At 40.0% G+C, this 22870-nt stretch overlaps 1 protein-coding gene across 1 annotated transcript in view; it reads left to right on the top strand.

The window, feature by feature from the left end:
• Uspl1 (ubiquitin specific peptidase like 1) overlaps positions 1–22870 on the top strand; it is a 40570-nt gene extending 17700 nt beyond the window's left edge. Inside the window, exons 6-9 of the mRNA XM_070003027.1 lie at positions 674–803; positions 7784–7909; positions 17402–17559; positions 20836–22870. Coding sequence (XP_069859128.1) covers positions 674–803; positions 7784–7909; positions 17402–17559; positions 20836–22754 — 2333 coding nt within the window. The 3' untranslated portion in view covers positions 22755–22870. The remainder of the gene's footprint in view (positions 1–673; positions 804–7783; positions 7910–17401; positions 17560–20835) is intronic.

Genomic DNA, 22870 nt, shown 5'->3' with positions numbered 1-22870 from the left:
TGAGGGGGTGAGTCAAGATCGACCTGTGGGCCCTGAGTGTCATATTAGAATAGAAACTTTTCATAATTCTATCCAATTCTGATACAGCCTTAAAGTGATGTCTCTGGTTATTTTTATATCTGTTATTTATAGCAGAGCATTTACATGATTTTTTAAAAATCAGTCCTGGGGTTAGAACTCAGGGCCTAGCTGTCCCTGAGATTTTTTGCACACTTTGAACTGCAACTCCACTTCCAGCTTTAGGTGGTTAATTGGATAGGAATCTCATGGGGACTTTTCTGCCTGGGCTGGCTTTGAACTGCATTTGTTAGATCTCAACCTCTTAAGTAGGTATGAATGAACAGCACCTGACCTATTTACATGATCTTTGTTGTAATATATGCTGTTATAGTAAATAAGGATTTTGGAGTATTTTCCATCAAAGAAGATAGTATAAGTGGTTCTACTTAAGTTTTCATAAATATCCAAGAAAACTAAGAAAGCTTCTGAGACAAATAAACCTATGCTGGATGTTTTTAGAAACCCCTCACCCCCTGCCCAGCTGTAAATCTGTGTATGATTTAGTCTCTGTCATGCTATGTCACATATATATACAATGTGAGTAGAGATAGGCAGCATTTTACTTAATTCTTGCTGTTAATTATGAGTAGTAATTTTTTCTTTTCTTTTGCAGGTGAGATGGAAAGCCCTGTGTTTGCATTTCCCCTGCTCTTAAAGATAGAGCCCCAGATTGAAAAACTTTTCACATACTCTTTTTCTTGGGACTTTGAATGTTTACAGTGTGGACACCAGTATCGGAACAGGTTAGTTTCTGCTTTTTTAAAATGACTTCATTCTATTGAACTAGTGCTGAGTAATGTCATTTAAACAAAACTAGTTGGCCCCTATAACACCCAAGATTTTTCTGCATTTTTAAAATAGACAAGATTTTCTACCACATCTTATTTAGAGACAGAGACAGAGAGACACAGAGAGAGAGTTAGTTTGCTGTGTAACCCAGACTGCCTCAACTTTAAATCTCCTGCCTCAGCCTCCAGAGTTAGGATTACAGGCTTGGTACCACACCCAAGTCCCACCACATATTTAACCCTGCAGCACAAAGGTTAAAGGGGAATGTAACACCAGAAATGTTAGTTTGCTTGTTCCTCTAAACGGAAAGGCCAATACTCCATGGCTTAAGAGATGGCTAATAGTTTTCTTTAAGAATTTTTTTAGTGTCTTCTGGTAGCATACACCTGTAATCCACTCAGGAGGCTGAGATCTGAGGATTGTGGTTCAAAGCCACCCAGGCAGGAAAGTCCGTGAGACTCTTTTTTTTTGGGGGGGGGGGGGGTCCAGTCATGGGGCCTGAACTCTGGGCCTGGGCGCTGTCCCTCAGCTCTTCAGCACGAGGCTAGCACTCTACCACTTGAGCCACAGCGCCACTTCCGGCTTTTTTTCTTTTTCCTTATGTGGTGCTGAGGACTCAAACCCAGGGCCTCAGGCATGCAAGGCAAGCACTCTACCACTGAGCCACCTACCCAGCCCCTCTGTGAGACTCTTATCTCCAATTAATCACCAGAAAATGGGAAGTGGCGCTGTAGCTCCAGTGGTGAACAGCTCACCTTGAGCTGAAGAGCTCAGGGACAGCATCCAGGCCCAGAGTTCAAGCCCTACAGCCAACCAAAAAAAAAAAAAAAGTATTTTTTAAAATTTATATGCATTTATTTTATGCTAAATTTATTCCCGTGCCATAAGTTTTTGTTTCTTCAGTTTCTTCTGGGATACCTTTTTCTTCTGTGCAACCTCCTCCTTTGGTTTAGGAACAATTTGCTCCTTCTCAGTAAGGATCATCTCAATGTGGCAGGGGGAGCTCATGGATGGGTTAATCCTACCATGGGCTCTGTAAGTTCCATGGTACATCTTAGGTGCTTTGTTCACCTGCATGTGTTCAGTGACCAGGGAGTTTACATCTAAACCCTTCAGTTCTGTATTACTCTCTGCATTTTTAAGCATGTGCAGCAGAAATTCAGCACTCTTTTTGGGCTACCGAACCCGTGTCCAGCCCCGATGTTTGGCCTGGGCACACCTGCCAACTCCCATTGTAACGCCGGAATGTCACACATTGCTTCTTTAACATGACATCTGTCAGATACTTGGTCGCTTTTCGGATATGCATACTCTTGATGGCCTGGGCTGTTTCTCTAGTGTTCTTAAAGTGTACATGAAGATTGGAATCTCTTGACTTGCATGATTTTGTGGGGTTTTCTGGGTCTAGAGAGTAGTGAACCATTTCCACAGGTCACCTCTGGCCACTTACAGGAAGAGGAAGAGCAGGGGCTTCTGGGAGAATTCATGGCCATATGTATTTTTTTTAGTGGGAAGTTGGGAGGAAATGGAACTAGTACTCTTGACAGGCATGCCTCCAAATTCCCAGCTCACTGAGAATGCTGCTCAGATTTCTTCAAGCTGGGTTTTGCTTACTTGTGTTTAGTGCTAGGATTTTATTATTGTTGTTGTTGGTTTAGCAGATTTTAAATCTCAGAAACTGCTGTTAGGCTTCTAGAGTCTGGCAGCAATTCAGGTAGCCCTTGCTTTCCTGTTCCTTATCTTCGTGCACATGTATGGCAGCTTTCTGCTGCCCTTAATCCTTTAGATGAACATGAGGGACACACAGGCACTTGGAAAGAAGCATGGGGAAGAAAGAAGCCATAATTCCATACTTGCTTCTGCTTTCCTATATACCTGCCACTCTTGGACAGCACTCATGGGTTATGGCCATTCATCTGACATGGCACCCTGCTCTGAGCCAGACCCCAGGACTTGCTGGCTGACAGTGAACTGCCCTATTGATAATTTATTCAAATTATTCTACAATACAGATAACTCTTTGCCTCTTTTCTTTAACTTAACCATTACCAAGTCTCAAAGTTATTAAGTAAAAATATTGCATAGTCATTCATTATCCAAATAGGAGGTAGGTAGGAAACAATAAAGGAGAGTTGAGTCTGAGAGAATGAATGTGCTAGGGAATGTAAGCAACAGGAAGTATTTGTCTTATTCTTGTTGTTTTGTGTTGTTTGTTGTATCTATGTATGCTGATACTGAGGCTTGAACTCAGGGCTTAGGTGTTGTCCCTGAGCTCTTTTGCTAGCACTTTGCACCTTGTGGCTCAGCTCCACATCTGGCTTTTTGTAATTAGATATAAGGATCTCACAGCCTTTGCTGCCTGGGCTGGCTTCATGAGATCCTCAGATCTCAGTCTCCTTAGTAGCTAGAATTACAGGTGTGAGCCACTGGTGTCCGGCTGAAGTATATGTTTTTTAACAGTTAGCTCAAAACTGTTAGAATAGTTAAGAATTATGTTTTGCCCATACCATGACTAGAACTTGAATTATATAAGGCTATCTCCCACTAATTATACAAATGATCTGATTTTTTTTCCTCATGGTAGCTCAGTGAGGGGCAGGTGCTGATTGGGTCACATCTGTAATCTGAGCTACTCAGGAGGCTGAGACCTGGAGGATTGAGGCTTGAAGCCATTTCAAAAAAATCCAACTCTTCCTACAAAGAGCAAGACTAGAGGAATGGTTCACATGGTAGAGCACCAGCTGTAAGCAAGGAAGGAAGGACCTGAGTTCAAGTTCCATTACTAAAACTGAAAAAGATAACTCTCTGAGGATGATCCTAGTGTCTTCATTTGACAAAGATACTTATCTGTCAGTATGAAGTTTACTTGAAGCTTGAAGTTTCTTAGGAGATACTCAAGAGCATGCTAAAATTTGGCACAGACAGGAGATACTTGTAGACTTTACTGGCCTCTAAAGCTTTCTTGGTAAACTCTGTAATCACTACCTAGGTTTTAAATAATATAAACAAGGTTGATTATTACGATCAGCTTAATTACAGCTTTTGTAGAACCTACATGCTGGTAGCTTAACAGCTTTTTATTGAGTATGTTGTGTGCCAGGAGCTCAGATAGCCATTGGAAATAATTTCTCTCTTGGCCAAATTCAGACTGTTAGGTAGTTAAGGAGATAATATATGAACACATGGGAGAGTGCCAGTGGATTAATACTAATTTTATCTTTCGGCTGGTTTATGTAATCTTGGCTCACAGGATGGCATGCACACGTTAGAGGTGTGTGTACAAAGTACCAAGAATCTCAGGAGAATCCAGCCACTTTAGTGTACCTTTTGGTTCTTGTCCTGTCCTTTTGTCAGCTTTGGGGCTTAACCTCAGGGCCTGGGCTCTGCCCTTAGCCTCTTAGTGCTCAAGGCTAGTACTACCACTTGAGCACCACTTCTGGCTTTTTCTGAGTAGTTTATTAGAGATAAGAGTCTCATGGACTTTCCTGCCTGAGCTGGCTTCCAACTGGGATCCGTTTATTAGAGATGAGAGTCTCATCAGGCGCCTATGGCTTCGCCTGTAATCCTAGCTACTCTGGAGGCTGAGATCTGAGGATAACAGTTCAAAGCCAGCCGGGGTTGAAAAGTCTGTGAGGCTCTTATCTTCAATAAACCATCAGAAAACTGAAAGTGGCTCAAGTGGTAGTGAACTTGCCTTGAGCTGAAGAGCTCAAGGACAGCGCTCAGGCCAGAAAACAAAACAAAAGAGTCTCACAGACTTTCCTGCCTGGGCTGGCTTCCAACCACGAGCCCAGATTTTAACCTCCTGCATAGCTAGGATTACAGACATGAGCTCCAGTGCCCAGCTGCTTTTGTTTCTTTAAAATAATCTTCAAGTTAGGCACCAGTGGCTCATGCCTATAATTCTGAAGAGGCTGAGATCTGAGGATCAAAGTTCAAAGCCAGCCTGGTCTAGAAAGTTTGTGAAACTCTTACCTCCAGTTAATCAACAAAGGCTAGAAATGGAGCTATGGCTCCACGTGGTAAGAGTGCCAGCCTTGAGTGGAAAAAACATCAGGGACAGTGCCCAGGCTAAGTCAAGCCCCAGTCCTGGCACCAAAAAAAAAAAAGAAAAAAAAAAGAAAAAAAGTTGTTTTGAAAGTGAAAGCAGCTGGAGGCAAAGCCAAGAAAGTAGCATTTTATTAAATATTTCAGTGTCATCACTGAAGCATCTCCAGGTAAACTGAAGGAAGACTGTCCATCCAGTTCATTTGTGTGCTGCTGTTTGGGAAGTGTCCTTGTACGTGCTTTAGAAGGTATATCCGAGGCAGTAAGAACCTGCCTTCGGAGGCAGGATACCTGGATTCAGATCCCCAGTCTTGTCTACCTTATCATAGTTCACTTTCATACTCTGCCCACAGGGGAGGAAACTAAGTGGCACCTGCTACCTACACTTGTTTAAAGATGAATTTCTAGTACTTTGCCCTGCCTTGTATGTAGTAAGGATTCAGAAACATTAGCTCTCTTGTAGAGCAGTAATTCCTTTTTACTAATTAAAAAATAGGAGGAAGTAAGGTTTGAACTCAGGTCCTTACACTTGCCAGGTAGGCGCACTCTGCCACTTTAGGCATACCCCCTGTCCTTTTGCTTTAGTTTTTTTTTTTTTTTTTTTTTTGGAGAGGGGGCCGGTCATGGGGCCTGTACTCTGCGGCTGTGTGCTGTCCCTCAGCTCTTCAGCTCAAGGCTAGCACTGTACCACTTGAGCCACAGTGCCACTTTCTGGATTTTTTCTTTTTGCTTATGTGGTGCTGAGGAATGGAACCCAGGGCCTCAGGCATGAAAGGCAAGCGCTCTACCACTGAGCCACCTTCCCAGCCCGCTTTAGTTATTTTTTTAATAGAGTCTTATATTTATGCCTGGATCAAGAAGATCTCCACTTCCCAAATAGCAAATGTGTCTTTAACAATTAAGAATTGAGTAAAATGCAGTTAATGCATTTGTTGATTCCTTTGTGTTGTCTTGCATTTAAATACTAGCTTCCTGAGAACTGATTTGTTGTTCATAGCCAGGGCTTTGTTTCCTCATGATGTGTCAGTATTTCTTTTTTTGGTGTGGGGAGAGGACAATACATAACTGCTGTTTTAGTTGAAATCTTTTTATGAAAGTGGATGCAGCTGAGGTTTCAGTACATCTTCAGTCATCTTTTTAGGTGACTATTTCTATTGAGTATTGAGATTACGGTACAAATTTAGAGCTTGTTTAAACTGAAGAACAGATTTTTTTTAAACAACTGATGCTTTTTTTAAAATTTAAGATCAAGAAAATTAACATATATATATATATATATTCCTGAGTATATATTTGAAAATACCCCTGATTGAAAAATTATATTAAGTGAAGTAAGCCAGACCCAAAGAAACATAGGTCCCATGGTTTCCCTTATTTGCAATAACTAGTAAATGTCTGAGACAAGCAGAAAAGGTCAGATAAGATGATGATAGGTGAAATGAACCCCAAGATGAGGACACAAGTGATTTTTTTCTTTCTTGCTATTGTTTCTAACATATTTATAAGATGATTTCTTTGTCATTTTGTATGTCCCTCCCCTACGGTATAATCCCTGTTTTCACTGTATTTGATGTTGGTATAATTTGTGGAGGGGAAGGGAAAAAAACAAATCATTTAAATAGGGATACAGGTGGACCCATTGCAACAATGAGATGTACAAGACATTATGTCGAAAAATGAACTTTACAACTCTTGTGGGAGGGGGGTGGGGGGGCAGGGGGGAGTGTGGAAGTAGAGATGGGAGGGAAGGGATAGTAGGGGAAAAACAAAGGAGGAGGCAACAATGCTTGATAAGAAATGTACTCATTACCTTGCTCATGTAATTGTAACCCCTCTGTATGGTATTTTCACAATTAAAAAAAACTTATTAAAAAAAAAAAAGAAAAGAAAATACCCCTGATTGTTTTGAATAGGAATTGAGCTCTGACTTCACTAACCTTAGAGCAGAGATTCTCAACCAGCAGCTCTATAATAGTTTCCCAAGAGAGCATTTAGCAGTGGCTAGAGGCATTAGTTGCTGCATTTGAGCACTGATAACTGGCTTCTGGTGAGAGGCCAGGGATACTGACAAACATCTTCCAGTATAAGAATGATGCCTGGCAACAAGAGATTGTCTGGTACAAAGTGTCCATGTATTGCTGCTGAGAAACCTTGCCTTTCACACTTTGTTTCCGCTCATAGTTTAAAATTAGACTGTTAGCAGGGTGCCAGTGGCTCAATGCCTATAATCCTAGCTACTCAGAAGGTTGAGATCTGAGAATCCCAGTTCATAGCCAGCCTGGGCAGGAAAAACTGAGACTCACCTCCAATAAACACCAGAAAACCAGAAGTGGCACTGTGCCTCAAGTAGTAGAGCACTAGCCTTGAGCTGAAGAGCTGAGGGACAGTGCCCAGGCCCAGAGTTCAAGCCCCACAGCTGACCAAAGAAAATTAGACTGTTGTCAGGTGCTGGTGGCTCATGCCTGTAATTTTAGCTACTGAGGAGGCTGGAATCTGAGAATAGCGTTTCAAAGCCAGCCGTGGTAGAAAAGTTCCTGTGAGACTTTCATCTCCAGTTAACCACTCAAAACCCAGAAGTGATACTGTGGCTCAAATGGTAGAGTGCCAGCCTTGAGCATGACACTCAGGCTCTGAGTTCAAGCTTCACAGACAACAAAAAAAAGGAAAGAAAAAAAAAAAAAAAACTAGAATGTTAATATGGATTCTTCACAGAGAACTTCTTTACCAAGACCAGGGGAGGGACCAGTATCCTACAAATACATGACTTGGGAAAGTAGGAGATAGAAAAGTATGAATAAGCATAAAGGACTTATTTTAGGCATTGGTTTAAATTAATGCAAAGGAACTTAGCATAAAAGAATTTAATACATGTCTTCTTTTTTCACAGGTGTATAAAGAATCTTGTCACCTTCACAAATGTTATCCCTGACTGGCACCCACTTAATGCCGCCCATTTCGGACCATGTAACAATTGCAACAGTAAATCACAAATAAGAAAAATGATATTGGAAACGTGAGTTAAAACCATATTTTAATTTTTGAAATGAAATGAAGATAACATTTACATTGAACAGAAAGTGGCGACTGCAACTTCCCTTTCAGAAATTCAAGTTAGCCCGTACTTGGGAATCAGGACCTTAGACGACTATATGCAAGCTGTTAAAGAAAAACAGTGCTGCAGGGCTGGGTTAGGGCAATGTCCTAGTGCTGCTGAGTGGCCTTGTTCCTTCCGGATCCTGTTCTTGAGCTGCTCCTCTCTTCACTACTTCCCCTCTTGTTGCCTCTTTGCTAATGTTTCCTCATCTGTCAAGTTCTCATGTCACTAGAATTCTGGAACATCCTTAATTTCAACAACTAAGATGATTCAAAGAAGATCATGTGCCTCACCTGTCTGAATGTCTGTCTTCTCATAGGTACCAGCCTACCAGTTCTTCCATGTTGTAAGCTTTTGAGCAGATATGCTTTCACTGTATGTTGCCAACTTTTTGGCTTGTTTTCAGCAGGAAAGTTGGTCACCATTAGAGTAATTCTGACTTTAATTCCAGCTCTATGTTAGCAGTTTGTGTCTTGTTGATCTGCTTATACATGTTCACATCCTCTTTGGCCATCATGTGAGTCTGACTCCAGACAAAGAGCCAGAGACATTAACTCTCCCCTTAAATCTTCCAGAAATACCTCAGAATTATTCCTAAAAGTATGTTGTCATTGAAATAAGACGTTTTCCTTTAATAGTGCCAAAAGGTTTAAAAGTACAACTATACTCTGCCTCACTTCCTCTCCAGGCTTCTATATCAAATCTTCAAATTAAGGTTGCATTTACTTTGACATAGCAAAGTATGTTGAGGGCTGGGGGCTCATGCTTGTAATCCTAGCTACTCAGGAAGCTAAGGCTAGAAAAATCCCATGAGATTCATCTCCAAAATAGCCAGCAAAAAGCCTAGACTAGAGGTGTGGCTGAAGTGGTAGTATCACCTGTTAGTATGAAAGCCTAGCTGGAGCACAAGGCCCTAAATCTAAGCCAAAACAAAAACGCAAAATGACATGCTATGTAGTGGTGGAGGGAGGACGAGGGCTCCTTGCTCCCCATCTCTGTTGAGCCATTTTCTACCCTTCCAGTGTGAATGAGTACTTGGTTAAACTAGTGTTTGAATTATTCTTTTTTTTTTTTTTTTTTTTTTTTTATTTTATTTGAGAACATACTGTACAGAGGGGCTACAATTACATGGGCAGGATAATGCATACATTTCTTACCAAGCATTGCAGCCTCCTCCTTTGTTTACCCTTCACCTCCCTTCCCCGCCTCCCCCCTCCCCCCACCCAATTATACCCCCTCCCCCCACCCAATTATACCCCCCTCCCCCCCCACACCGACATTGTAAAGCTGGTTTTGACATGACATTTTGTACTTCTCATTGTTGCAACAGGTCCACCTGAATCCTTAAGCGACTTGTTTGTCCCCATCTCCTCCACATGTTATACTGACATCAAATATAGTGAAAGCGGGGGTTACACTGTGGGGGAGGGACATACAAAGCAACAAAGAAATCATCTTATAAATGCGTTAGAAACACATGCATGAAAGAAACGAAAACATTAAAATACATATTTAAGGGTTCATTTTCCTAACATCACATTATCTGACCTTTTCCGCTTGACTCATACCTATACTAGATATTGCAAATAAGGGAAACCATGGGACCTATGCTTCTTTGGGCCTGGCTTACTTCACTTAATATAATTTTTTCCAAACCTTTCCATTTCCTAACAAATGGGGCAATGTCATTCTTTCTGATGGAGGCATAGAATTCCATTGTGTATATATACCACATTTTCTTGATCCATTCATCTACTGAGGGGCATCTGGGTTGGTTCCATATTGAATTATTCTTAATGTCTATATATTATTTCTTTCTCTGGCCAGGCAGTGTACATGGTTTTGATTTATTTCTCTAGCAATTCTTTTTTTTTTTTTTTTTTGGGTCCGGTCGTGGGGCCTGAACTCTGGGCCTGGGCGTTGTCCCTCAGCTCTTCAGCTCAAGGCTAGCGCTCTACCACTTGAACCATAGCTCCACTTCCGGCTTTTTTTCTTTTTGCTTATGTGGTGCTGGGGAATTGAACCCAGGGCCTCAGGCATGCAAGGCAAGCGCTCTACCACTGAGCCACCTTCCCAGCCCCTCTCTAGCAATTCTTTATCCTTGTCTTGTATTTTCATTTGCTTTGTTTATTCATTGGATTTTTTCCCAATTGACATATATTTCTAACTATGTATATTTCTAACTCTCAAATGCTTCAAAATGTTGAGCTTCTTCCAACTCTGGCTTTTGTTTTCCTGGAAGCTTCTCTTTTGTTGACTTCTGTGCTGTCACTCCAGTCTTCCAGTCTGCACTGACTCCCCTCTGGACTGGCCACCTACGGATACTCTTTCTACTTTTAAAATCCGATTTAGCGCAAGCCTCAGTTTCTATCCTTCACAATTGCCGCATTTCGATGCTGAGTCTTTGGGGGTCTGTAGGACAGAGAGCTCCCCTCCTCAGGACATCTGACATCACTGCATCTGTTCTCCTCTCCCGCTTCCACATTTCTGTTTGCTTCTGTATTGGCTACTTCTTTCCCGTTGCATGTTCCCTTTTTCCAGGCGTTTGGGCCATAGCTCTTTTTGTTCTTCACTATCATTTGAAGGCATCTGAGTGGGAAAAAGAGCAGCTATCTTAACCAAAAGTCTGTCACCTTGCTTGGCCATTTGGTGTCCAGGTTTTGTGAGTTAAGTGTTGAAGAATCCCATGTGTAAGCTTTCCTTGATGGTGACACAGGTAGTAGCACAGTAGGGTCTGTCTGCTGAGGTCCTATTCTGAGCCCTTGATTTGCTTGAAGCTAATTGTGTGTTAATATTGTCTGGTGTTTATATCTGTTTTTTTTCTCATGACTTATGGTTGAGGATAAATTCACTTTTATTGTTTGATCTGTTAGTTGGCTGCATTGCAATGTATACTTTTTAATTACATAAATATGTTGCATTACTTAAAGATGTGTGCTTTGATCAGCAACCATTAGCTAAAATCATTTCTTAATGAAAATGTATTTTGAGTTCCAGTGGGCCAAAATGTATTTTGAGTTCCAGTTTAAAAGTAAAAATTATAATTTGAACATTTCCTATATTCTTTAAAAGTAAGTTGAACTTATGTAAAAGTTCACTTAAATTTTAAATGGCAAGATCTTTACAAAAGCCTTAATGTAGTTCTTTTTTTCATAATGAGGATAACTTGATTTGTTGGTGTCATATAGAATTTAGAATCACATTTCATATAGCTTTTAGGGACAACTTAACTTGCATCCATCATGCAACATTCTAAAAAGGAACAGTGTTGTAAATTCCCTGATCACCTTGCCTCAGATGACTCACATCTGGAATATGGCCCCATTAGAACAAGAACTTGGGATAAATCAGGTGAATGATGCCTCGTGGGTGAAGTCTGCTACTTTTCTCTCAGTAAGTTATTTAGGAGTTACAGTCAGTATGGTAAAGTAGAGCAACTAGCATCTTAGAATCAGATCTCATTTTACTTCACAAGCTCTTACAATGAACTTCACATTACTGCCACAGTCTCCTTTAGGAGCCATGTACTCCTCTGAGGGGACGTTTGAAGAAGTTTAGTTAATTTAGCAGTGATTTTTTTTTTTGCATTCTAATTAGATTTATTCTTAGTTACCTTACTTATTTTGACAATATTATAAACAGTATTTTTTAAATTGCATTTTATTATCTTTATTAAATATTTTGTTATTATAAATGGGTTACTGTTCCATAAGTCAGATAATGAGTACATTTCTTTTTGGGCAGTGTCACCCCTTCCTTCACTCTCTCCGTTTTCCCCTTCCATCCCTATCTACAAGTGTCTAGTGAGTACCACTGGTGCATTTGTTCACCCTTTGTCCCTCCATTTCTTTGCTGCTTTTTCCCCTCTCCCCAAGACAGATAAACAAGACAAAAAAAAAAAAGGAAAAAACCCTCTTGTTACTATTTCTTGAGGTTTATTTCAATAAATATTATGTGATCAGAGGCACTAAGGCATTGTGCCTTTGTTTGGCAGTGATTTCTTTGTAAAGAATAATGGAGTGGTAAGAAAACATTTCCATCTGTGCTTACGAAGGCCTTCTTTTAAGGAGCGAGATTATAACGACCCTACCGAACTTTGGATAGAATACTAATCCATAATTGAATGTAAATTTAATTTAAATGTTCATTGACTGAAAGTGCTATATTGTTTAGCTTCAGAGAATAGTGCTTAAAACTTCTTGAACATATGAATTTTTATAAAGATATTTACATATTAATGTGTATGGATAATTCTGATTATTTGAATTATGGCTGATTATTCGTACTTTTCATTCTTGTCATAGCGTCTGAAAGAATTGCAAAGATATAATAGATCTAAACTGTAATGGTGGTAAACAATGACATGTACAGAATTTTCTGCTTAAAACTGGCATTGTTACAGTGTGGATGCACATATGAATGTTATTCAACTTGCATTTCTTAGATATGAATTATATAAATTGAGTTGAAATAAAAAAGTTGTATGCTAGCTGTTAGCCCAGGATGTCCCTGCTCTGTGTGGTGTAGGGACTTGTAGTTTCCTCGCTGTCCTTGGGCAACCAGGGTTTTACCTGGTTCCCCTGTGCTTGCTCTCCTTTTCCTGAGGGTAGATTTTTGTAAGAGAAGTTCAACCCATGTTAGGTGATGGCACGTATGTCTTTGGCCTGAAATTGCTTGTTCCCATTCTGTTATTCATTCTGTCCCATTTTCCTCTCCTCTCTTCTAGGCCTGGGCATCATCTTGCATACTCCAGCATTGAGGGTAGGAAAAAGCCAGAGAATAAAACCTATGTGCAGAGTTCAGCCTTCACCTGAGAGGCTGGAAATGAGACAGCCTAATTGTGCTCCTCAGTCTTGTTAAAATACAAGGAAAATCATTTGGACTTTATTTGAAATTTAGAACTTAAAAAGCTTTACATTTGTAGAATGTAGAGTAGAGACACTGTGGGTCTAGCTCAGTGTTAATAGCCTATGAGGGAAGTGGCGCTGTGGCTCAAGTGGTAGAGAGCTCGCCTTGAGCTGAAGAGTGCAGGGACAGTGTCCAGGCCCAGAGTTCAAGCACCACGACCGACAATAAATACATAAATAAATAAAATATAAAAAATAAGAATAGTAGCCTGTGAGGCAGGAAGGGAAACTCATAAAGGACATTTTAAAGATTTGCCTTTGTGTGAAATGTTAGTAAAACTAAAGAGTAATTCTGAGCCAGGTGCCACAGTGATTTACACCTGTAATCCTAGCTGCTTGGGAGACTTAAGATTGGGAGGATCAAATTGGATCCACTGGGAGGATCAATTTGGATCCACTGGGAGGATCAGTTTGGCCAGCTTTTGCCAAAAAAACAGTTCTCAAGTCTCTTATCTCAACTGAAGAGCTGGAACTGGTAGCACGTGCCTGTCACTGAAACTACAGCATCAAGCATAAAATAGGTAAATTCTGGTCCAAGTGTGGACTAAAGGAAGAAGCAAAGAGTATCTCAGAATAACCAGTGGAAAGGTCTAGAGGTAAGGCTTAGCTGTAGAGCACTTGCCTAGCAAGTGTGAGGCTTGTGTGAGTTCAAATCCCAGTACCAAAAACAGAAAAATAAGAAGTGGTGCTGTGGATCAAGTGGTAGAGTACTTGCCTTGAGCTGAAGAGCTCAGGGACAGTGCTCAGGCGCAGAGTTCAAGCCCCACTACCGACAAAAACAAACTAAAACAAACCAAAAAAGAATTATGAAATTATGATTCTGCTCAGCTCCAGGCCCTTGGTGACTGCTGTATTAGATAATTTTTTGGTAGGAAGGGTTTGTGTAATTGAGAGGATCTGATAGCCAACTGACTGAAATTCTAGCACACAGGAAGCTGAGGCAGAAGATTTTGAGTTTTGAGGCTATCCTGACTACATAGTGACACATGATGTCTCACATCAATAATGAACAAAAGTATCTAAAGGATGTTTTAAAATTTTGTATAGTTTCTCCATTATTGCCATCCATTTTTTAAAAAAAATTATCTTTGTTGGATAATAAAATCAAATTTCTATCCTAATTTCTGTCCTATGTAGCTTTCTCAAAACAGGCATTGGAGTTATTGGGGTTACTTTGAATATCTATTACATCTAAGAAATCTTGAGTATAGAATGACTTGCAAAAGAATAGTTTGGAAGGTTTGCAATATTTTAAAAAAAAACCTAAAAATCTGTCAGGTTTGGCCTCATAGCCCTTAATTTATTTCCAATATATGTATGTTTCGAAACATTTTCATTAACATAAAGGCAAAAAACTAGTTTTCTAGTCTAGGATCTAGGGATTGTTTCAGTAGCCTCAAATTATTTTGAAAACTATGGTATGTATGAGCCTAAGGAAACTATTAATACTTTATTTTTTTTTCTTTTTAGTGGTACTTGGGTTTGAACTCAAGGCCTCCATCTTGCTATGTGCACTACAGCTGAGTCATATTTCCAGCCTTCTTTTTCGATGATTTTTTGTGTGTGAAAATACTGTACAAAGGGGTTACAATTACATGGGCAAGATAATGAGTATATTTCTTATCAAGCATTGTAGCCTCCTCCTTTGTTCCCCCTTCCCATCCCTTCCAATTCTCCCCGCTCCCCCTCCCCCCACACCAAAGTTGTAAAGTTCGTTTTCAACATAACGACTTGTACATCTCATTGTTGCAATGGGTCTACCTGTAACCCTATTTAAACGATTTGTTTTTCCCCTTCCCCTCCACAAATTATACCAACATCAAATACAGTGAAAGCAGGGGTTATACCATGGGGGAGGGACATACAAAGCAACAAAGAAATCATCTTATAAATGTGTTAGAAACAATCTCATGAAAGAAAAAAAAAAACATTTGAATACATATCTTAGGGTTCATTTCCCTAACATCACCTTATCTGACCTTTTCTGCTTGATTCAGACATATACTAGATATTGCAAATAAGGGAAACCATGGGACCTGTGTTTCTTTGGGCCTGGCTTACTTCACTTAATATAATTTTTTCCAAGCCTTTCCATTTCCTAACAAATGGGGCAATGTCATTCTTTCTGATGGAGGCATAGAATTCCATTGTGTGTATATACCACATTTTCTTGATCCATTCATCTACTGAGGGCCATCTGGGTTGGTTCCATATCTTAGCTATAGTAAATAATGCTGCAATAAACATAGTTGTGCTGGTAGCTTTAGTGTGGTCTTGTTTGTGAACATTTGGGTAAATGCCCAAAAGTGGGATTGCTGGGTCATAGGGGAGCTCTATGTGGAGTCTTTTGAGGAACCTCCATACTACTTTCCAAAGTGGTTGAACAAGTTTACACTCCCACCAACAATGCAGTAAGGTTCTCTTCCGCCCACATCCCCTCCAGCATCTGTTGTTATTAAAGTTCTTGATTTTAGCCATTCTAACTGGGGTGAGGTGTGGTATCTCAATGTTGTTTTGATTTGCATTTCTTTTATGACTAGAGAGGTTGAGCATTTCTTCATGTGTCTCTTTAAGTCTTTAGCCCACTTATTATTGGGCAGTTGTTTCTTTGAGGATTTGTTGTTGGGGGATTTAATTTTTTGAGTTCCAGGTATATTTTAGATATAAGACCCTTGTCCGATGTATGGCTAGTGAAAATCTTCTCCCAATCCGTAGGCTTTCTATTGATCTTGCTAGCTATGTCCTTTGCCATGCAGAAGCTCTGCAATTTCATGCAATCCTATTTGTCCAACCTTTCTTTGATTTGTGTGTTTCTGGCCTGTGCCAACAAGACCTAGGGTTTCTCCTATTCCATCCTGTAATGTTTTCAGAGTGTCTGCTTTGACTCCAAGGTCTTTGATCCTCGATGATTTTTTTGAGATAGGGTCTCACTACATTCTAGACCACGTGCCTAGACCATGTTTATTTACATTTCTTAAGGAGGATGGGTGTACCACCATGTTCACCTCTTGCTGGAGGAAGGGTCTTGCTAGCTTTTTTCTTAGGAGGGGAGGCTGGGCTATTATTCTTGAACCTTGATCCTCCCTATCCCAGTCTCCAAAGTATCTAGGATTTACAGGTATGAGTTTCCTGATACCTGGAAGTTCCTAATAACTTTATTAGTTTTTAATTTCTTTACTTTAAAATAGTTTAATAGTAAATAAAAAAGGCAAATGCCTAAAGCCTGTATATATGGCTGTGAGATTACATCTCTAGTTTTACCATGGATTATTGATTCAAAGACTCATATACTTAACATTTTAACATACTCGAGATGAAAATGTATTTAAAGATCAATGGTGTGGTATATAGCACATTTTTATCAACAGTGACATCTTGGATTCTGTGAAGTCAGGATGATTTAAGAGTGGCACAGAGGTAGTGTTGCAGACAATTTGTAGGACTTTAACATCTCAGACTTTTTTTTTTTTTTTTTTTTTTGGTTGTGGGGCTTGAACTCTGGGCCTGGGTGCTGTGCCTGAGTTCTCCAGCCAAGGCGACCACTCTTAACACTTGAGCCACAGTTCCAGTTCCAGTTTTCTGGTGGTTAATTGGATATAATTGGACTTTCCTGCCTAGGCTGGCTTTGAACCCTTATCCTCAGATCTCAGCCTCCTGAGTAGCTAGGATTAGAGGAGTGGGCCACCGATGCCAGACTTGTCTCAGATTTTAAGGGCTGATTCTTCTTTAGCAAAATGACTGACAAGGAGTAATTTACAAATTATCCCTTGTCGTTCTAAATAATTCTGCATTTTGGACATTGATTCTAGTTCACTTCAGCTGAATAAATTTTGATAAGCTAACAAAGTTTTGACACTGTTTAAATGTTAAGAAAAGAGATATTCAACATTTTTCTTAAATCCTGAGAGCACTGTTAACTTTATTTTAGGCCCGTATAGGTTTTGCTTTTTAGTTTGACATTGCTACAATAGTACAACGTATTATGGGAATTATATTCACATCTTGAAGTTTGTAGTAAAACAACCATTTTGCTTTATTTAGTTAACTTCCTGAGATACCAGAAACATGGGTGAAATTAATATTTATTTGAATGTCTTAGGCTTAAGATTTACTTTCTACACCAAATAGAGGTAATTTGGACATTAGATGCCAGAGGAAATTCTAAAAGGTCTGGACTTTGATTTGAGTTCTACAAAGTAGCTGTCTTGGATCTTTAAATCAAAGCAACATTGCTGCTCAGAGAGCAAATTCTGTTTAATGGGCTTTGTTAGTCTTCACAATGTCTGTCAATAATGCCATTCCTAAAAGGGTTTACTGTTCTGTACTTTTTACAGTGAGTCCTCTATTTCTAATTAAGGCTCACATCTGGAGGTGCTCAAGAAAATTAGTGCAGTTAGTCTTTAAAGTGTGTGTGACTGGTTCATGTCATGACATGTTGTGTGAGAGCAGACACAGTAGACATGTGGTATCACATCTGTTTGCCTCTCTTGCCTTCTCTCCACAGAGTGTCTCCTATATTCATGCTGCACTTTGTAGAAGGCTTGCCACGGAGTGACCTACAGCACTACACCTTCCACTTTGAAGGCAGCCTTTATCACATAACGGCCATAATTCAGTACCGAGCAAGTAACCACTTTATAGCCTGGACTTTAGAGCCTGGTGGTAAGTGTTTAAATATTGCCTTTTAGGGTCATAGTCATGGGAACTACTATTTCATCATCATTCTTGTCTAACTATACTAAATTACTATTGTATTTTTCTTTTTAAAGACACTGTACCTTAACTCTTATTTCTCCTTCTGCTAATGTTTGTGGTTTCAGTATCCTTCCTAACTCTTCTATCACATATCTGTAGGTGTATACATATGCATATTTCTATCTTATTTATTTGGGCTTTTTGAGACAGGGTCTCACTCCAGCCTGCCTTGGACTCAAGAACTCTGATACTCAAGCATTTGAATGATGAGCTTATATACCATTGTTGGTTTATAATTTGCTTTTTCCACTCAATATCTATGTTTTTCAGATACCTTATACTTTTTAAAAGAAAGGTTTTGGGAAATACAAAAATAAATTTTTAGCATAATTATAACCAGTAATACAAATAAACTAAAAGTAAAAATAAAGTAAAATTTTTTTTAAACTATGAACCAAAGGACTGTATAGCCCTCTGTCACTGAAATAGTTTACTAACAGTCTCAGTCAAAATAAAACCTTTATTTACTTTTAAGTATTTAAACTTCCCAGAGGAAAGCTGAATAAATACAGTCCAGTTTAGATTAGTTGTTTTTTTCACATTATGCATTTATCTTCGACAAGAAAGTTAGATCCCTTACAGAGCTGTATCAGGCCCTAGGTAAGAGGTTACTTTGATAATGACTATTTTCGATTCTTTTGTCTGTACTTTTCTTGAGGAAGGAGCTGTCCTGGGTATTGAACTCAGGGCATTCATTGTACTTGCTAGGCAGGAACTCCACCTATGAGTCACACCTGTAGCCCCTTTTACATTGTTTAGTTTTTAGTTAGGATTTCACTATGTGCCCAGGCCAGCCCAGGCTATGATCCTGCTTGTGATTCTCAGTGGAAAAGACATGTGGAAATGACAGGTGAATACTTCTATGCCCAGGCATTGTGCTTCCAAGCAGCCATTGGTTGAGATAGAATCTTGTGAATTTTTATGCCTGACTGACCTTAAACCTCATTCCCCCCAATTTCTGCCTCTCAAAGTAGGTAGGGTTATAGGCTTGAGCTGTCACTCCTGGCTTACTTTTTATATTTGGCATTTTCTTCTAGGAAGTAGTTTGGATGGATATTAGTGAGTATCTGCAGTTTGCTCTGGAAATGTAATTACTACCTTGAAGAGGTTTTTATCTGTCACCAGGATTTGGTTGGAAGTAGTTTTTAACAGAAACAACAACAGTGAAAGAAAATAAGCTTATATTTTAACTTTGATCAAATTCTGTGGAATGAAAAATCTACTTCAAGTATAAGTTTCTAAATCTTTTCTTTTTTTTTCTTTTTTTTTCGGTCCGGTCATGGGGCCTGAACTCTGGGCCTTGGCACTATCCCTCAGCTCTTCAGGTCAAGGCTAGCGCTCTGCCACTTGAGCCACAGCGCCATTTCCAGCTTTTATTCTTTTTGCTTATGTGGTGCTGAGGACTTGAACCCAGGGCCTCAGGCATGCAAGGCAAGCCCTCTACCACTGAGCCACCTTCCCAGCCCCAAGTTTTCTAATCTTAATAGCATGTGAGAATCACATGGCTAGCTTATAAAAATTTCTAGAATCTACAAGGTCTGCTACCTCTAGCTCAGCAAATCAATCTTAGGGATCAGGCCCAAGGATCTATTGTTTTTATATTTTAAAAAAGTTATTTATTGTTGGGTGCTAGTGGCTCATGTTTATAATCCTAGCTACTCAGGAGGCTGAGCTGAGGAGCACAGTTTGAAGCCAACTCAGGCAGAAAAGTCTGTGAAATTCTTATGTCTAATTAACCACCCCAAAAAAAAGCTGGAGGTGCTACTCAAATGGTAGAGTGCTAACCTTGAGCCCCAGGCCCTGAGTTCAAGTTGCAGGACTAGCACAAAACAAAAACGCAAGATACAGAATTTAAGTTTACCATTTTTCATTTATAAATTAATGATATATTGTCATTCATGACATTCTTAGTTTGTATAATAACCACTGCCATGCATTACCAGTGGATAAAATTACTCATTACACAATAATTCCCTGTTGCCCTTCCCACAGCCAATAGTAGCCATTGTTCTGCTGCGTCTTAATTTCATAGTTCTAGGTACCATATAAATACAACCATACTGTATTTATCTCTTGCATCTGGCCCATTTCATTTAGTGTGTATTTTCAAGGTTCAACCATGTTACTATGTTAAATTTCCTTTCTTCAGGACTAATACTACATTGTATTATGTTACCTTTTAGCTATAGTGCCTAGTGCTGCTTTGAACCTTAGTAGCTATCTCAATCCTGTTCTCAGTTCTTTGGGTGTATACCTACAAGTGGAATTGCCATGTCTTATTGGAATTCTGTGAAACCTTTCAGGAATGGCTTAACTGTTTCCACAGCAACTTCCCCATTTTACATTCTCACTAGCAATGCCCAAGGGTTCCAGTTTTACCAAGTCCCTGTTAACATTTGTTAGTTTCTTTGTTTATAACAGCTAACCCAGTGGATTACTGTCCTTCTATGAGGAGCAATTTATGAATGAGTTACAGTCTTACTCATTCATGCCTCAGTCTACTTCAGAATGACTCCTCTGCCTGCTATGCCAAGAAAAATAATTGCCAGTTACCAAACTGCTATGAATAATGGACTTTCCACAGGTCTGATATCAGTTCTGCAATACTTACACTGCACACTGCTGCTAGTCCTTACACTTGTCCTGCCATCCAGCATCTTATTCTCCTTGTTCTCCCTTGAGAGATGAGAAGACAAAATAGCTGCTATTGTGTACATAGAAGGCTGAAGATCTGGGCACCCCGTCCATCCTGGGCTGTGCTACCTAGGCATAGCAAGATCCTGTCAGATTACAAACAAGAAATGGAACAATTGTTTGGGGTAACTTAATTCATGGAATGACTTTTTCTGTTTTTCAGTGCTGATAGGTATTTATTTTACCATCCAAAAGTTAAAGTTATTTTATCTTGATTTTTCGTGTGTGTGGGTATTTTAGGAACCAGTATAAACTCCACAAAATTATCCCAGATTTCTAGGCTGTGCATATGTTAGCATCACCTCCTACAATCCTAATATGCACTTTAATATCCACCAGAGAATGGAGAACAAGGGTAGAGCCATGTTTTTAAGTGTTCTCTTTTGGTGCATATTCAGTGTTATTACAGTTCAGAAGAGTAGAAGGAAGTGCAGTGGGTTGGTAGTCCAGGAGTGTCTGACGTCTTTGGCTTTCTTTCTCATCCCCCAGGTAGTTGGCTGGAATGTGATGATTTAAAAGGCCTGTGTGTTGAAAGGCACGAGAAATTTGACATTCCTGCCTCAGAGATACATATTGTTATTTGGGAAAGAAAAACATCCCAAATGACAGCTAAAGAAGCTGCCTGCCTTCCACTCAAGAAGCCCAGCGATGAGCCTGCTCCAGGTGAGGGGAGACCAGCATCTCCAGCGCTGTGCTCAGGGCGCGAAGCTGCTGCTGCAGTGGAGGCCGCCTCAGCCGCTCACCCCCCACCTGCATCAGGTGCTCCTCATGCTCTTGCACTGGACAGAGCTGAAATGCATGGACATTCTATACTTTCAAGTCCAAATGATGTGCTTGACCATAATAATGTATGCTTGATGCTTGAAGGAACTATCCAGGAAGCCACCTCTGTTTTCCAAATGAACTCTAAAGCTTTGCTAGTTCAAAACAAACCTGTGGCAGAAGTTGCAGGACCTGTCATGGCAAATACTCCACAATCACTAGAGTCACTGATGGTCTCTTCCCTGTCTCCATGTAAAGAAAAGTTTATCCAAATGCAGTTGGCGGATTTAAGCTTTCCGCTTCAGCTTGCAAGTATAGATGCACAGTCAGAACAGCAGAGCACAGAAGATGGTACAGCTATTAAATCTCTGAATACTGTTCCTACTGCTGGTTTTGTACAGGAAGACAAGTCCGTGGGAATTCAGGACACTCCATTTAAACAATTGTCCCCATTAAAAATTGAGAAATTAAAACCAGACAATGAAAATAAGCAGCACATTACATCTCAGGCTTCTAATTTGAAGAAAAAAGAAATCACAGTAAATCCTCAAATCCTAACAGCAAAGTTATCAGAGAATCCACCTCCAAAAGAGACTCAGAAGAAGCCATTTGTGGGAAGTTGGGTTAAAGGGTTGTTAAGCAGGGGTGCTTCGTTTATGCCTCCCTGTGTTTCTGCCCAGAATAGAAACTCTTTAACTGATTTGCAGCCTTCAGTTAAAGGAGCGCGCAGCTTTGGTGGCTTTAAGACAAAAGGTGTAAACCAAAAGGCCAGCCGGGCATCCAGAAGAGCTGGCAGAAACGCAGGTAAGCCACCTGCTGTGAATAGCAGCCCTCCCCCGGTTTCTCCCCAAGTCCCTCCCCGAGCAGGCAGCACCATGGCTCATCCACACACAGGTGGGGATGCTGCTGCAGGACTTTGGAAGGTCCAGGGAAGCACTGCACAGGGAATGCACCTCAATGGCCATTCACATGGAAATGAAAGTGGCAGCTCTCCAGCCAACCATGGAGACTCCGTGCAAAGTCAGATTCATAAACTTCGACTGAAACTTCTTAAGAAATTAAGGGCAAAGAAGAAGAAATTAGCTGCTCTTACAGCTTCTTCCCCAGATAGGACACTTCCCAATGAAAATGTAGAACATGCGTCCCATTATGGGTCTCCAAATGACTGTGAATCAATAGAAGACTTGTTAAAAGAACTACAATATCAAATTGATGCTGCTGATAAAAAGACTGCATGTACTCCTGTGCCTAGTGTCTCATACAATGGTCAAACTCATGAAGAAATTTTAGCAGAATTACTGTCTCCTACGCCTGTATCAACAGAGCTGCCAGAAGATGCAGAAACAGACTTGCGGTATCTGGAAATGGGAGATGACCACACTCCAGCACCAGTACCTAGTGAATTAACCAGTGTGCCCCAGACGCATCTCAAACAGGACCACAACTATTGCAGTCCTACCAAGAGAAATCAGTGTGAAGCTCAGCCTGACTCACTCACAAATAACACCTGTATGAGAACATTAAATTTGGAGAGTCCCATGAAGACTGATATTTTTGATGAGTTTTTTTCTACTTCACTAACTTCTTTAGCAAATGACACATTAGACATACCTCACTTTGATGAATATCTGTTTGAGAATTGCTGAATTCTTATTAACTCTAGTTTAATATTTATTATTGTTTATAGAAAATCTTCTGTTTTCAGGTAGTATTTGCACACTGGTCTTGTGTAATAATGGTGAATAAAATATAAGCTGCTGAA

This window comes from Dipodomys merriami, unplaced genomic scaffold, assembly GCF_024711535.1.
Source record: "Dipodomys merriami isolate MVZ:Mamm:240054 unplaced genomic scaffold, mDipMer1.0.p SCAF_6, whole genome shotgun sequence".
Lineage (NCBI taxonomy): Eukaryota > Metazoa > Chordata > Mammalia > Rodentia > Heteromyidae > Dipodomys > Dipodomys merriami.
Note: the sequence above shows the minus strand (reverse complement) of the source record. Positions and strands in the feature narration are given on the sequence as shown.